Source organism: Solea senegalensis, linkage group LG5 (genome assembly GCF_019176455.1).
Source record: "Solea senegalensis isolate Sse05_10M linkage group LG5, IFAPA_SoseM_1, whole genome shotgun sequence".
NCBI classification, from domain to species: Eukaryota; Metazoa; Chordata; class Actinopteri; order Pleuronectiformes; family Soleidae; genus Solea; species Solea senegalensis.
In genome coordinates this window covers 24,582,762-24,598,127 of record NC_058025.1, presented here as the reverse complement: position 1 = coordinate 24,598,127, position 15,366 = coordinate 24,582,762, and the positions used below count along the sequence as shown (strand labels likewise).

The window sequence follows — 15,366 nt, the reverse complement described above, 5'->3', positions numbered from 1 at the left end:
ACCGCGGCCTCATCATAGCTGCGCAAACACGAGTCGCTCCTTCTATAAATCTCCTGTCGAGTGTGCACAAAACCTCAATTACACCAGCAAACACGTCCCCTTAATCAAAAAAATGCAGGAAAAGCTGTGGATTTAAAAGAATCACTGTCCTCCTCATGTCCTAATTTAAAAAAAGGTCACAGTCTGATGAAGGAGGGTCAATTTCTCTCCATGGTACAATTTTCGTCACAAGCTGTATTTCAATTTGAGCGATAGCCCAAACCCCGGAAATGTGTGAAACCGTTTCATTTTTGCAGACAACATGCTGCACGGACCGGGAGCGGTGATTGAGAACGCGTCGGTCGGCTTTTCCAGCCGAGTAATTTCCCCGCTCAAATACAAGATGGACTATTCCGGAGTGTAAAGTAAAACACGTCATGTCACAGCGAGACGAACATCGGTCGTGCTCTGACATCCTCAGATGACTCTCCGCAATGTTAATCTCCATAGTGGTTCCAATCACCCTCTCCTTGCTCCCTCGCAACCTGTTTGACGACAGAGCCATCCCATAATCTTCTCATTCTGCCACTCCATGGACTCATGACGTCCACCTGCATCATCTGAATCACCCACGGCTTCCTCAGCGTCCCATGTGCCGGGAGGAATCGTTGCAAGAAGACCGAGGAGGAACGTTCACCAGACGGCTCATGCCTCTCGTGTCTTTTGTTTATGTTGTTCTGTTGCCGTGTTGAAGTTTGTGCGCGTGTTTGCATAGTTTCTCTCAGCGTTTGCCAGGAAAAGGAAACAAAGGCACAAATAAATGCACAAATAATAACAAAAATACATTACTGTATCGCTGTAACAGCCTCAATCCCTTCTGAATTCCAGGCCCTCTGAGTGAGACAGGACTTGGGGCTCTGCATCTCGTTGTGTGATCCTTTGGGGGCTTTGCTTGCGTCATTGCTTCAGTTCAGTCCAGAGGGAGCAGCCTGAGAAACACAAGGATGACAAAACAGTTCGGGACAAGCAACCGGCAGAGCATCGGCACGGCACCGGTTGCATTTCCACGAGCATAGTACCTAGTACCAGGTACTTTTTTTAGTACCTGCTCTGCTGAGGTTCCAAGTGCGCTATGCATGATGTCGCCAGACACTGATTGGTCAGAGCACTGTCACAGGATGACACCCGAACAATGCCGAACTGTAGATCAGTTAAAAAGACTCAACGCTCATAAAAACGTGGGTTAATTTCCAACAATTACCAGGGAAATGTCTAAAATCTCAAAATGTAACACAGGAGTCTGGTGTATTTAGTGACCCCACTAAATACACTCCGCCCACGTTGAGTAGGTACTATTTTTGTTGTGGAGATGCAAATTGAACCGTGTCGTGCCGAGGTGATCTGGCACCATAGTGGAAGAGGACCATAAGTTGGCTCACTGTCATAAAACGCACTCCGCCCATGGCCGTGCCGTGCCGTGCCGTGCCGAGGCGATCCGGCACCATAGTGGAAAAGGGCCATACTAAGTTGGCTCACTGTCATAAATTGGCTCACTGACGCAGAAGGCAACCTGCAGGCAAAGGATTCGGCTTGTGCAGTGGTCACTTCATCTTAGCTTTGCATGCTTTTATTGTGAAGTGCACATGTTCTTTAGGTCTGAGGTAATGTTCTGTCGACTCTGTCAAGTTCTGCGACCTGCATTGCTCGATCTCGGCGGACTTAGAGCGCGTAGCTGACTGGGATGGTTTTTCCTGCCAACATGGCTGCGTAAACAAACCGAGGTCCGCGTGAAAAGGAAAACCCTCCCATCCGGCTCGCCGAATGAACCCCAACGATCGCACTCGTGACATTTCAAATCTCCGTGCCATTTTCTAAATATCAACCCCTATTTTCTGCATCTCCCAAAAGGCCACTCCAGCATGAACGCTCGTCTGAGCGGGAACAGAACTCCCCGCGGACGGGGGAACATGTGGAGAGCGTCGTTAAGACACCATAAAGGATAGCTGATGATGAGTTAATCATTAATGAATGATTATTGACCCATTAGGTAATCATTACTTCATGATTAATTGCGTACTTATTGTATGCTGTTAGCTCTAATGTGTAATCATAAAGTCACGCTTCCCTTTCTTAAGTCTCAGAATGAATTATTTAAAAATGAAACACATTTTGTATTCATTAATGGACAGTGAACACACACACACACACACACACACACTGGTCAGCAGGATATTACAGAATGTAGTATTTCATATTGGATCTGCAAACATGGGTGTTTCTCCTGCTCCGACACCTTTCATTTTGTTTATCCATCCTTTAATAATCTTTTATAATTCAGGGGTAATTCACTGTGTGTGTGTGTGTGTGTGTGTGAGACAAGCCAAGCAAACAGTGAGCTATTACAATACAATATATTTGCCCATGGTGAACAAACACAGTTGAGTACAGTAAATTAAAAATAAATTGCCAGGGTTTGATCCGGGTTTATAAAAAAAAAAGTCTGAGCAGGAACTAAAGGAACACCGAAAAGGAAGTCTGCAGTTTTCCTCAATAAATCAAACAGTCAAGATAGAAGAAACTGCAGCCACCCATACATAAGATCTCAGTGGTTTTAGTGCCCTCTAGTGGCCGAGCCCTGAACAACTCAGGTTCTTCATCAATGTGAAGAAAATAGTTCAGAGGGAGATGAGTAAAGGAGATTGTGGATGAATAAAAGAAAGGATGTGAAAATGGGAAAGAAGGGAAGGAAACAAGAAAATAAAAGGATGGAGGGAGGAAAAGGAGAGATAAAGAACATTTCACATTTAAAACTCTAGAAGAAAACAACACAAACACCTTTGTCATGCAGATACAATGATTTATTTATCGCAGAATCCCGTGCTCGTCATTTTCTATACGTCCTGTGTCCATTTCCTCTGCCCTGGAAGACAACAGCCCGTTCAAGTCTGTGACAGTGATGTATCGGTGATGAGACGAGAAACTCTTAAAACAAACTTACAAGAAACCCTTTCATCCTGTAAACGCGGCCAAAGGGTGGCTCCTCTGCACAGCCTGACACACCGCAGGGTGAGTCCATGTGAGGAAACGCCACATCGACCTGCCCAAGAGGAGAACAGCACAAGAAAGGTCCACAAAAAAAGAAAGAAAGAAAATAAAGTGTGTGCAGAGCCCAGAGGGAGCTAAATATACTGACATTGCCCAGTGTCTCTGACAGGCCGTCCACTTCCCTCTTCCCTCCTGGGCTCAGTCCGTACGACCAGTGTTGACAGCAGAGCTGAGGCGCCAGCGTCCCCACGATCAGCAGCCACAGAGCCAGAGATTTCACAGCCATTCTGAGGGGAGGGGGGGGAGAAAAAAAAGCTCAAATGAATGTAGAATTTAGCACATATTCACACTTCTCCAGCCTTATTTACCTTGTGTGGATGAAAACAGTGCTTGTTATTTTCTGACCCGTTCTGTCTTCTTTGCTCCTGCACAGTTTCTCAGGGTTTATATGAACCAACGCTGAACTACGGGGGGGGGTCACAAAGTGGGATTAGAGCATGCCACGCAGAGCTGTTTAAAAGATTACACAAATTAAAAAGCACTATAAAACCACCAAGTGGTTGTTTCAGTCTGCACGATATTTTCCAAATTAATACATGCACCTTAGATTTAATGGATAATGCATCAAAACTATCATTTTTTTTATCAAAGTTTAGCTTCTTGACAACCTGCAAACCATTTATTTCATATTTGGTGTACAGATTTTATTTTTATATACAATATGACAGAACAAGTAAAGCTATTTTCAAAATAAAAGACTGAGCACAAAACATACACGCCAACAAAATATCGGTCAATGCCACTGTGACCTTCACCTCTGACCCCAAACTTACCAGTTCATTTGTGTGTCTAAAGCGGGGGTGTCAAACGTATGGCCCGCAGACGAGAACCGGCCCACCAGAGGGTCCAATCCGGCCCACGGGATGAATCTATCTATAAATTCCAGGAACGTCTGTCCGTCTGTGTGTGCGTGTGACTCGCATGTCTCTCGATTCCGATTGGTCCGACTGGTTTCAAACTTGACGGGTGTCTTGCTACGGGCACGAGTAAGTGCAGCGCCATGTCTGATGCTGTTTGGATAAGTGATGCAAAAGATATTGGTAAAAGAAGCGCACATGGGCTCTACTGCAGCCACTCCCCCTCTCACTCACAGTGCCGTGTGAGTGAGAGGGGGAGTGGTTCTTCGGCCTCTGTAGATCCACTGTGATCTGTACATAAATGGTAAATTAAGCACATAATATTCATGTGTTCATAATATTTTAGGATTTTTTGTTGTTTATAGGTTATTATACTATTATTTTCCTGGTTGCATTTGTGTGGTGAGGTCACGGCGACCTTGACCTTTGCCCACCACATTACAACCAGTTCATCCTTTATGTTCCTGATGTTTTCACAAGAGACGGGACAGACTCACGTTGAGAATCACAGGTGCCATGAATAAGTCATAAAGAGACACGGTAAACAAAGGCTTGTTCTTCATCATGGTAATTTATTTATAACAGTCATTTATGGAAATATACTTCCACGGTTGAGTGCAATCATCATAAATGGGGAGAACAACGTCGCTCACCTCTCTCCCACAAACAACAAACTAACCTTTACCCCATATTGCATTCAGTGAGATGTATTAAAATAAATAGCTACGGCGCTTCAATCGAGTCGCAGAATGATTGCCTTCATCGTTCATTCTCACAAGGCGGAGCACCTCGCTCTTCAACGGCGTCGCGTCGGAGCAGCTTTTGAGCTACAGAGAGAAACTTCTTCAAAAAGGACGAGTGCAGCTCGACGCGCACACATGCAGACGCACACCAAGAGATCCAAGACTCCTGCCCCACTCTTTAAAGTGATTTCTTTTTTCTGGGAAGCACTGGATTTGATTTACAAGCACCACGCTTTTTTTTTGGTGAAAAAGGTACAACATTGTTATAATTTAACATATATATATTGTGCAAATAAGATCAAAGCATGATTAAGTGATACATGTTGATATATATATATATATGTTTATGTTTCCAGGTAAACCCACACTGACGACATAAAAAAAAAGAAAAGAAATTAAAGCATCGTTTTCTCGTTATGGGAAGAATATAGACGTAACACCGAGCAGCGCCACAGTTAAATGCATGCAACTGTGGGTGACTCACACGCTGGATAAACAAAAGAGGTAGATTCACCGAGCGTAGAACAGGGACCTTTGTCAGAACGAAAGAACACAATCATTCAAAATTAAAAAAAGGAGAAACAACCGCACAGCTGTAAACCACGTATTGCATACCAAGCTGTGTTGACGCATAGTTTTTTTTGAGTTCATTTCGAACCTTTTAGACTGTGCTGTTGTATGGCTTTGGCTTGCATTGCTTTCATCGCAACATATTTGAATCCAGCGACATCGCGTTACACACTTCTATACAAGTGTCTCCTTCAATCGACGCTTCAGCAGCATTCAGAGGAGTCCAGTGCTGTGAACTTCACTGCGCACACACACACACGCCTTGATTGTGAACTATCACACGAGTGCAGTCCACAGGATTGCATTTACACATACAGTACGCGGGAGCGTCGCTTTCGGGTTTTTTGGTGATATACAGTGAGCGGGAGACGTCCCGTCATACAAACTTACATCAGCCACCCTGGATTCATTCTAGTGCAAGATATTTAAAGCTAACAGAACGCCGGTGGAATGCCAGGGGTGTGCATACGAGTACCTGTGCAGCAGACAGGTGAGTGGAGCCTGAGAGAGGCTGACTGGAAGGAAAGAGCATTAAAGAAGCCAGCTGTGGTCACACTGGACACGTGTGTGTGTGTGAGTGTGTGTGTGGGTGTGTATGAGGAGTTATCTGACGCTCTGTGACATGTGCAGCGGAGTCAGCATCTCTTCAAAAATGGCTCCTTTCACATTGGACCCTCTCAGGTTGGCTTCTTGTAGGTCACAGCCGGAGAGGTCACAGTTCTGGATTAAACGAAAAGAAATAACCATGAACTATATAACGTATCAAACTGTAGCACACAGTGGAAACTTGACTTCCTACGTCGAGCTGCAAACTGACCGGTTACCGGGAATTAGGGAAAACTGGGAAAGCTATATACCGCACTTTTAGCTGGATTTAGCTGGAAAATCGACGACAATTTATGGAGTTTATCAGTAAGTGAGTTTGAAATGGAAAACACAGACAAGTTAGAAATGTTTTCTTTCACTTGGGTGCAATGGAAACTGCTTTAGCAGCTGTTTAGAAATCACATGAATGTAACGTCCCATGGATATACAGCAGGTTTCTGTTAAGGAAACCGCAGCATTCTATAGCTTTATTACTAAGAAATGGACCGTAGTGATCATATATCAACAGCTATCGGTGCTCTTCATTTACGTGACCACGTAGCGTCTCGTTATCCTTCTTTGTCGATATGGATTTTGTCTCACCTCCTGCTTATTTCACATCCATTTTAATGGAAAACTAAATATTATTATCGGACAAAAACCATCTGGCAGAGGGTTTGGGACGTGCGCCTGAGTCAGAGTCGGTGCTTTTAGAGCTAATCCTTTTACGGCGGCGTTAATTCACCTCCAGATCGGTCCCCGCTAAAGTGGCTCCCCGGAGGTTGCAGTTCTTCAGCTTTGCATTTTTCAGAGTGGCCACACGCAGGTTGATACCGGTCATTTGACTTCCTTCCATGTCAACTCCTTTCAGGTTGGCACCTGGTAACAAATGCGGGACAGTGTGAGTGGGAACATAAATAAATGACGGTCTTGGATTTGGAATTGAAGGCAGGTCGGTTACCTTCCAGGTTTGCCTTCAGTCCAGATGGATCTTCAAAGTTGCACCCTCTCAGAGAGGCTCCCTCTGCATTGGAGCAGAGCATCTTCACCCCCTGTAAGTTCGCACCCTTCAAGAGACGCATGAAAAGTCAATATTAACTCACGCTGTCACCCGTCATTCGGTCTTTGAGAACAGCAACGACGTACGTGTGTATTTGCATTTAGAGCGGCGGTCACTCAAGACACGGGGAGACACACGCGATTACACGGGATGTCACGATGACTTGATTTCACAATTAATCGCGGTATTAAACGCTGCGGTATATTATTCGTAACGTTTCCTCAATGCCGTCAGAAAAGATTACTGCAGAAGGCCGGAACCATACAGGTAGTTCAGCGCAACTCAAACGGAACGAAAACAAAGTTACACAACAGCCGCGCGTTACCGCTTGTGTTGCTTTGTTTTTGTTCCGTGCAGCGCCGTTCGCGATTGTTGAAGTATGACAGAGGAACAAAGCGCATAAAATCAGCCGTGTGGGAGTTTTTCGGCTTAAAACAACAAATGACCAAGGTGTCACCGTGGATGACGGCGCCACCAGCCTGCAAATGATGCCACAAAAAATGCCGTGAAATACGAGTAACATGTTTCACCATCTGCGGGATAACCACCGGGCTCTGTGCGCCAGAGTAAAGGTAAACGCACAGTAACTGGGTTAAATAACGTGAACGTTCAACTAATGTAACTTTAAATTGGTTGGAAATTAAATGTTAGCGTGTCATTTGCAATTAATTGGGTGCGACACGTGTTCGGAGTAAAACGGCATTCACTTAACGTTACACGTCATGTGACGTCCGTTTCATTTATTACAAATGTATCTGTGTCATTGTAATTCAAACATGAAATAAACAAACCACAACAATAGATACGTTTTATATCTGGCCACATACAAATAAGATAAATTATTAAAACGACTTAAATAACTTAACATTTCCCCTGGGGATTAATAATTGTTCCTATACAATAGTGTAGTATATTTGCTACATTATAGATATAAATAAATGAAACTTTAAGACCTATAAGCAGCGTTCATGTTCACATTTTACACATTCATAGTGTTGTGGAATCAATTAACACATAATAATTGCAATATCATGATGAATTCTCTGACAATAATCGTACCAAGAAAGTCTATAATCGTGACATCCCGACACACACGTCCATGAAATGTTATCAGAGACAATCACAATAGTACATACTGGTCTCGTTTCACACAACTGAGGGGACAGCTTGTGTAAAATGGCTGCAAATCAAAAGAAAGAAAGGCCAACAACATAATACACACAAGTTAGAATGAGGAAATATGAGCTTCCCCAAAGTGGCTTAGGCACTTACTTTCTATCACCTGACACTCACTGTGTGTTTGTGTGTGTGTGTCTGTGTGCATGAATTATTTACAAAGGACAAGAAAAGTGTTTCCAGACTCACGTCCAGGTTGGCTCCAGAGAGATCCGCCCGCTCCAGATTGGAGCAGCACAGGTTGGCGTGCGTCAGATTGCAGCGGCTCAGATTAGCCATTTTGAAGTTGATGTAGCGCAGATCGAGTCGGGACAAATCAGCACCACTGAAATTCAGCCCCTAAAACAGCGACAGGAACAGTGTAAAAATCAAATAAAATAGGTTTACTGCAGTTCCTGGCCTCCCTTTACTCTCCTAGTTTTTTATTTCACCACCCTGCTTCAAAACCGTCCTCTCCTTTTTTTTATTATTTAGTGCATTTTCCTTTCATTATGCATCTTTCATTATTTTTGGGGTTGTATTTTTTAACAGCAGGCTCACATATTGACCGGGGACAACGTCTGCACTGAGCTCATTAGTGTTGCACAGTGCAGGAACGTGAGTTGACGACTGCCCGTGACGAAGACCAGTGTCCTTCACAACACGTAGGTCATTTTAAAATAATTTAAACTTGAACAAATCCAGTGTATCTTGGAGTTTTCTGAAGGACCAATTCATTTTTTTACTCTCTGGTTCCCCTTTTGAGACGTTATAACTAATGTAGTGAGGAAAATATTAACCTGACAGCGGAGCTCTGACTTGGTGGGCGTCGCCAGAAGAAACCGAACTAACTCCTTGCGGGAGATGGGCGAGTGGTCTTCCGGAGGCTGCGAGTTCTGTGAACATGCGAGTCAGTCACATCACGTTGCAGGGATGATGATCACATTATAAATGTAAGACATTTGCCTCCTTCATCACTTCATATTACCTTGATTGCGACCTCCAGCTGCTCAGCAAGCTGCTCAATTCCAAAGAAGCGAGCCTCCTCGAGGACACCTGCAAGACATTTTCAATAATTTGCTCTTTGGATTTGAAAGTCTCTTTAGAGTGATTCTGGGAGACTTGACGAGTTTATTTACAAACCTACCTCTTATATTTATGCCTTCATTGATAATGAGCTGACCATGCCTCAAGTAGTTGAGAATAGGCTCAAAGTATTCGGGGCTGCGGTCGATTAGGTAAGCCCCATGCGCGTCCTGCCTGTTCCCCCACACATCTGCAGCAAACACGACTCATTCAGTGAAAAGGCTGACATTAAAATAATGATAATAACAACTAGTCTGATCCGCAGCGAAACGTTACCTTTCTCTCGAAACATGTGAGCAAGCATACTCTCTGGCTCCTTGCTGACCAATGTGCTCCTAGGCATGGTCACATAAAAACATACCATAATCATACACTGATATGAAATACCAGGGAAAGGTGAATTCAATCCACAGATACCTGGTGGTGGTGAAAAGACGGCCACCGATATTGAGGGTCAGCCAGTCGGTGTGTGCTCCGTGCGGATCAGATCTAACCTTGGTTTCATTTTGAGGATCTGTGACATAAAGAAGAAGAGTTGGTGAAACGATGTGCCCCCACTACACCAATTTAACAGCTTTTAACAGCTGCAACAAGCATTTATTTCTGTCAGTTATCTTCTCGATCAATCAAGTACTTGTTTGCTCTGTGAAAGTGTTGAAAAATGTTGATCAGTGATTATCGAACCTGGAAATGAACATCAAATGTTGTCCAAAAACCAAAATCACTCAGTTTGAATGATTTCTTTGTTATATTTAGCAAAGAAACCTGGAAAAAATGCACATTTACGAAGCTGGAAAACCAGAAAATCAATTAATTGATTATCAAAATAGTTGATGGTTAGTAGTCTATTTCATCTTAGATATCTGATCTTGCCTGTGACATGTAAATATAGACAGTTGTTTATGTGATTGTGGATGTAGTGAAATGCAAATGAATTGTCGTCCTGGGATCAATAAAGTTGTCTGAATTCAAACTTAATCAGCTAATCACATGGCAGCAGAGGAATGCATGTCGGCATGTAGACACGCTGGGGAAGGCCCGCTGAAGTCTGAAGTCTTTGCATGAGAGATGAGAGTAAGGAATTAAGGTGATTAAAGGGACTTTGAAGTTGACATAGTCGCTGGTCTGAGTATTTTGTGGGATTTTCACACACAGCTATCTCTGGGGTTTCCAGGGTTTAAGAAAATATCCAGTTAGCTGTGCTTAGCTCCAAGTAGGAGTGACACACACCATTCCATCATGAGATTGGATCTGACTTCTGCCATCCTCTACTCAATAGCACACAGACGGGCTAGTGAGACTGACTGTACAGATGTGTCTGCTGTCAACATGTTTGTGTACGCCGATGTTTATCAGTGTTAATAATGAGGTGGTTGCTTCAAATGATGTATGAGCACGGATTCGTGTAAAACAGAGAAAGGGTCAAAGGGCGTCAGCTGAGGAGGCGGTCTCTAATGTTTCAGGAGGATCTTTAACCACCTACAAATGTGTTTTTTGTGAGGGGGTGCATTTAAACCTTCACTTAGGATCTTAATGAAGTGCCCTGTGTACTGTGTGCTGTCAGTATGTCTCACCGATAAATGGATCTCCCTCTGACACGTACAGGACATCGTCATCTCTGTAGAAGAAGTACAGATAAACATATGAAACACAGGATGAGGTGAAACGCTCGTTATGCTTCAGCAATGTGTTTAATGTTTAATATCTTACCTTATAAGAGCAATGTCATCTATAAGACCGCCCTTACCATTGTATAAACATGAGGCTTTTATTCCTAACTTATTGCTGGCTACAGAGAGTAAGTCGGAAAAGGTGCCGTACACTGCTACAACCTACGGAGGAAAGATGTGAAAAGAATTAGTGGATTGTGAGGAATTTAAGTCTGAAAACATCCAATTCCAACTTAAAACTCGCTTTTAACAGAAGAAATCTCATCTGCCTCGACCGGTTAGGGTGAAAGGAAAAATGGGGGACAGAAGAGAGAAGGGGACCAGGACCAGATATACAATTGACAAGACAGTTCTGAGTCTGTGATGACATACCGCAGGTCATTCATCCCAACTGCTGTCAGACTTTACAACTGGTAATGTAGCACTGGAACCACCTTTACGCCACCATCTTGTGCCTACTGCCTATACACCAGTGCATTATCCTGTGCAATAGTCTTTATAGGTTAATATAAGTATTTATATTCTTACTGTGTCTGTATACACAATATACACTACATGTATTTACGCATCTACCTGCAACTTGCAATATAACTATAGCCTTCACTCACTGTATATAATGTTCATAACTTTTTCTTGTACATAATGCACATAGACTGTAGTCCTTTTCTACCTGTTTTACCTTTCTTTAATCCCTTGCTACATGTGCTGTCTGCCTTAACTGTGTTTGCTGGTGAAAAGTAAACTTTAATTATAGCATAATAATAATAATAATAATGGTGATAATATGAATGATAGTGTGTAGAGGTTATCATACACAAATGAGTGATAAAGATGTAATAAGGAAACGTCAGTGCAATGGAAAAACGCAGTCATTCAGCGGCCCAGGCAGCCACACGGAGCTGCCTCCTCACAGCCACACTCACTCACCTTGCCATTTTTACAAGTCCCGTTAATAAATAACGTCACTCTTCTCATTCTTTATGCGCTTTGGTTGTAAGTACTTTGTTATAACTGCGCTGAACGTGGCTCCGTCTGTTAGCAGCTGCTCGTCTGCTGAGTGCTAGCTTACCGCGTCAGACAACAACGCGAGCCAGGAGACACATTCAGGGGCCAGGGGAGAGCATGGGAAAACACAGCTACAAGTGTAAATGTGGACTTCGTGAGGTTCGTTCTGACGGGCTGTAGATCCGTCACAGGTAGGATAAAGCGGTGGAAGTATGCATGAATGAATAAGAGCTGTAATAGTGTGAACTGAATCTCCCCACTGTGAGATTAATAAAATCTAGACTAATTAATAGATCAAGGATGTTATTTTTATTTTCAGAAAAGGAAAAGGACAAAGCCTATTGTTGTACTTTTGTTTGCAATCATTCTTTAAATTGGATTCTTATATGTCCCTCCTCTCTTTCAGTTCATTTTAAATGCCGCTTTGTGCTTGTGTTATCTCTGTAAACGCATATTGAATTACCACGTTGTATGATAATATGCTATATCTTGCCTTGTTTTGTATTGAAAGTATACCTACAACCTTACAAATCCAATAGCGATTCAACTGTTGTCATTTATTGTTCTCTGAAAAATGTTTTATTTTCATGAAAACTGAATAAAGAGAGAAATAAGTGTATATTCGCATAATTAGACTGTTATTAGTTACCGGTGAGCCGTACATGTGAGGAAGCACCTGAAGGTTGCATTCCATATGCGCGTTTTAAGTGCTTCGCCTGTTGGTGGCGGTATTGCACAGTTAGGCTGCTGTTGCGGCAAGACAGAAGAAGAAAGACGGAAGTGTGTGTGTGTGTCAAACAGCGGCATGTTGTTGAGGAGAATGTGAACTTCTCTCATCTTCCCTTTGTATAAACTTTCTGCCATGACGTTTTTCTTCAGAAGAACAAAGTTTCACATCTGATTGAGTCATTTCTCTTCCAGTCTGTGGCTTTTATTCATGGAAATGGCGTCTGACAGACATCACTGCTCGTGTTGTTCGCACCCAGCCTCCTCTCCCAGTGTTTACCAGACGATACATGAAATGGATTTTGAACGAGGTTTGCATTGCAGTTATGTAACAACCGATAAATGCACGTTTTTTTTAGATTGAATTATTCAAAGTACGGTATTATTTACTTCTCAGAAAGACTCAGCTTCACCTAATGAAGTGGAACCCGGTTTGGTATCTTGCTACTTCAAGGTTTGACATGTCTAGAACTGCCCTTAAAAAGTGGACATATACAGAAAACACAATTTAGATTAGCTTAAAAGTATATTAGTGTCTCAGAATGGCCCTGCCAAAGCCCAGACCTAAACCCAATTAAGAATCTGTGGCAAGAAACTGCTGTTCATAGATGGTTTCCATCCAATCTGACTGAGCTTGAACTATTTTGCATTAAGAAAAATGGGCAAAAATGATCAATGAATCTATTGAGTTTTTCCTCTATTAATCAAGTTTGGTTTATAAAATGTCAGAAAATATTGATCAGTGTTGATGTTCTCAAATGTCTTGTTTTGTCCACAAACAAATGATTTCTTTGTTTTTATGGAGCAAAGAAACCACAAAATACTCAAATTTAAAAAGCTGAAACAATCAGATATCATGATTGTTTCAGACTGATCAGTCTATTATCGAAATAGTTGAAGATTAATTTAGTAATCGATTAATAATAGATTGTATGAGTAATTATTTCAGCCCTACTCTAGATGTGTAAAGCCTGGTAAAGACATAGCCCAACAGACTGTAATAGTTGTAATAAATGTAAATTATACATTATTTTGTGTTGGTACTGTTCATAAAACCCCAATGAAATACTGTAGAGATGGTTGTGTGTGATCACCACTTTCTGAAATCCCATTTAAATCTGTGCAGGTATCTGGTCTGCTGCAGTGGATGGAAACTTGGACAGGGTTGTGTCAATAGTCCAGAAGGGCACAGACCCAAACCTGAGAGACTCATCTGGATACACAGCCCTGGTGCGTTTGCTGGGAAAATGCCTGTCTATAAATGTCACAACATCCACTGTGTTTAATTATGTAACTTGAGGCTTATTTTTTGTGCGTTTCTTCTCAGCACTATGCAAGTCGAAGCGGTCATTTTGCTGTATGCAAATTCCTACTTGAGAGCGGAGGCTGTGCGTCTCCTCAGACACCAGGTGGTGCCACACCTCTGCACAGATCGGCTTACTGCGGCCACCTGGACGTCGTTGGACTCCTCCTGCGACACCAGGCAGATCCGACGGTTTGCGACGATGACGGCGCGTCCCCTTTACACAAGGTACAGAAGTGGCAGCACTAACAGTCTTTGCAGAGAGATGTGTTAACGACCATGTAAACTGTGTTTTCCCACGTGTCGCTCTGTTAACTGCCTGCGCAGGCTGCAGAACGGGGTCACGAGGAGGTGTGTCGGCTGCTTCTTGAACACTGTCCAGCACTTTGCAGCCAGATGAACAAGAGGCTCCAGCTCCCCCACCAGCTGGCACAACAGGGAGCTCTGCAGGAGCTCTTAAAGGCACCGCGGTGACGACGGCGGCGGCGACCACGCTGCGTCTGGAACATGCCGAGATGTGAAGATCAAACGACGTGAATTTAAAACATGCCATTTGATGGCCACATAGGTCACGGTGACCTGAATGGGGACTGGATTCAAACCCATTTTCCTCCATTAAACATCAGCATTGAGCCACTGAATGAAACAAGGTAATGATGTTGCGTAGCCCGTACCGCGAACATCACTCTGTTTCTGAGTGTTTTGATCGTTTGATTTTCCTATGCTATTTCAAATAACATTATTTATTACACATTTCCCTTTTATTTCAAAGGAATAAACTAATAATGAAGTTTCATTTGAAGACGGTGCTTTAATGTTTCTTTCAGAGACTCGCTGCCTCATTTAACACGTCGGGTGTTATTTGTAGTGCTTTGCAGCTGCACTGATTTAGCACATGTCAGAACAGACCAGGTTTACATGTTGGCTACAGACAGACAGACAGACAGGAACAAGATAATGAGCTGAAAAGCTTCAGAATGATTTGATCATAATGGCTTTTATGAATTATTCACGCAAAGTGAAATCGGTTGAGTCGACAGCATCCTGTATTCACCAGAAAATCTCCCCTGCCTGGCCGTAATAGGATTTTCACATCTCTGACAGCAGGGGGCGCCATTGTCTCATGAGCAGCACGTGTTTTTCTGGCACACAGCATATGATTTTACTGGCAGCTCATAATGGTGACCTCATTGGATCCTGTCACTCAACTCCTTTTTATTTTAGAAAACATAGGTAAGTGTTAGCAGGGAAGAAAAAGAAAAGTGCCTGTGTCAGCTAATGGGAAAATCATGGACACCACATTTTCCGACAGCCACCGGATTATTTGTGTAATTGAAGCGATCGTTAATAAAAAAAAACACATTTCCTTCCTCTTTTTCTTGAGCTGCTAACTTTTCCGTGTGATTCGGAGCATTAATGAATTCCTTGTGCTCTTAAGGAACGTCTACAAACGTTCTACGAAGTGTGGGCAACAAGTCTCCACGGCTCCCTCTGTTCTAGATTTATGCGTCTGTGTGAGTGT

The 15,366-nt window shown here is 42.9% G+C and overlaps 3 protein-coding genes across 4 annotated transcripts; 1 reads left to right on the top strand and 2 right to left on the bottom strand.

Moving 5' to 3' along the window:
- Positions 1-2,819: 2,819 nt before the first annotated feature.
- LOC122769901 (progonadoliberin-1-like) lies at positions 2,820-3,908 on the bottom strand. The gene is made up of 5 exons (XM_044026791.1): positions 3,858-3,908; positions 3,393-3,488; positions 3,173-3,311; positions 2,978-3,076; positions 2,820-2,899 (listed from the first exon to the last, which is right to left on the bottom strand). Exons 1-5 carry the CDS (start codon positions 3,863-3,865, stop codon positions 2,864-2,866), a joined length of 378 nt encoding a protein of 125 aa, XP_043882726.1. The 5' UTR covers positions 3,866-3,908; the 3' UTR covers positions 2,820-2,863.
- A 585-nt stretch (positions 3,909-4,493) lies between these two features.
- Positions 4,494-11,903, bottom strand: LOC122770030 (BTB/POZ domain-containing protein KCTD9). Its single transcript, XM_044026986.1, has 12 exons — positions 11,738-11,903; positions 10,851-10,972; positions 10,715-10,758; positions 9,558-9,654; positions 9,417-9,475; positions 9,202-9,330; positions 9,043-9,110; positions 8,855-8,950; positions 8,265-8,414; positions 6,801-6,906; positions 6,585-6,718; positions 4,494-5,974 (listed from the first exon to the last, which is right to left on the bottom strand). Exons 1-12 carry the CDS (start codon positions 11,783-11,785, stop codon positions 5,858-5,860), a joined length of 1,170 nt encoding a protein of 389 aa, XP_043882921.1. The 5' UTR covers positions 11,786-11,903; the 3' UTR covers positions 4,494-5,857.
- Positions 11,904-11,953: 50 nt separating this feature from the next.
- On the top strand, positions 11,954-14,640 carry LOC122770031 (ankyrin repeat domain-containing protein 39-like). Of its 2 annotated transcripts, XM_044026988.1 has the most exons (5): positions 11,954-12,006; positions 12,737-12,852; positions 13,668-13,771; positions 13,869-14,072; positions 14,172-14,640. In XM_044026988.1, the coding sequence occupies exons 2-5, from the start codon at positions 12,753-12,755 to the stop codon at positions 14,316-14,318; spliced, it is 555 nt and encodes a 184-aa protein (XP_043882923.1). In that variant the 5' UTR covers positions 11,954-12,006; positions 12,737-12,752; the 3' UTR covers positions 14,319-14,640. The 2 variants fall into 2 exon arrangements, with proteins under 2 accessions (XP_043882923.1, XP_043882922.1); XM_044026987.1 differs by lacking the exon at positions 11,954-12,006 and having other exon boundaries at positions 12,400-12,852.
- The last annotated feature ends 726 nt before the right edge of the window (positions 14,641-15,366 follow it).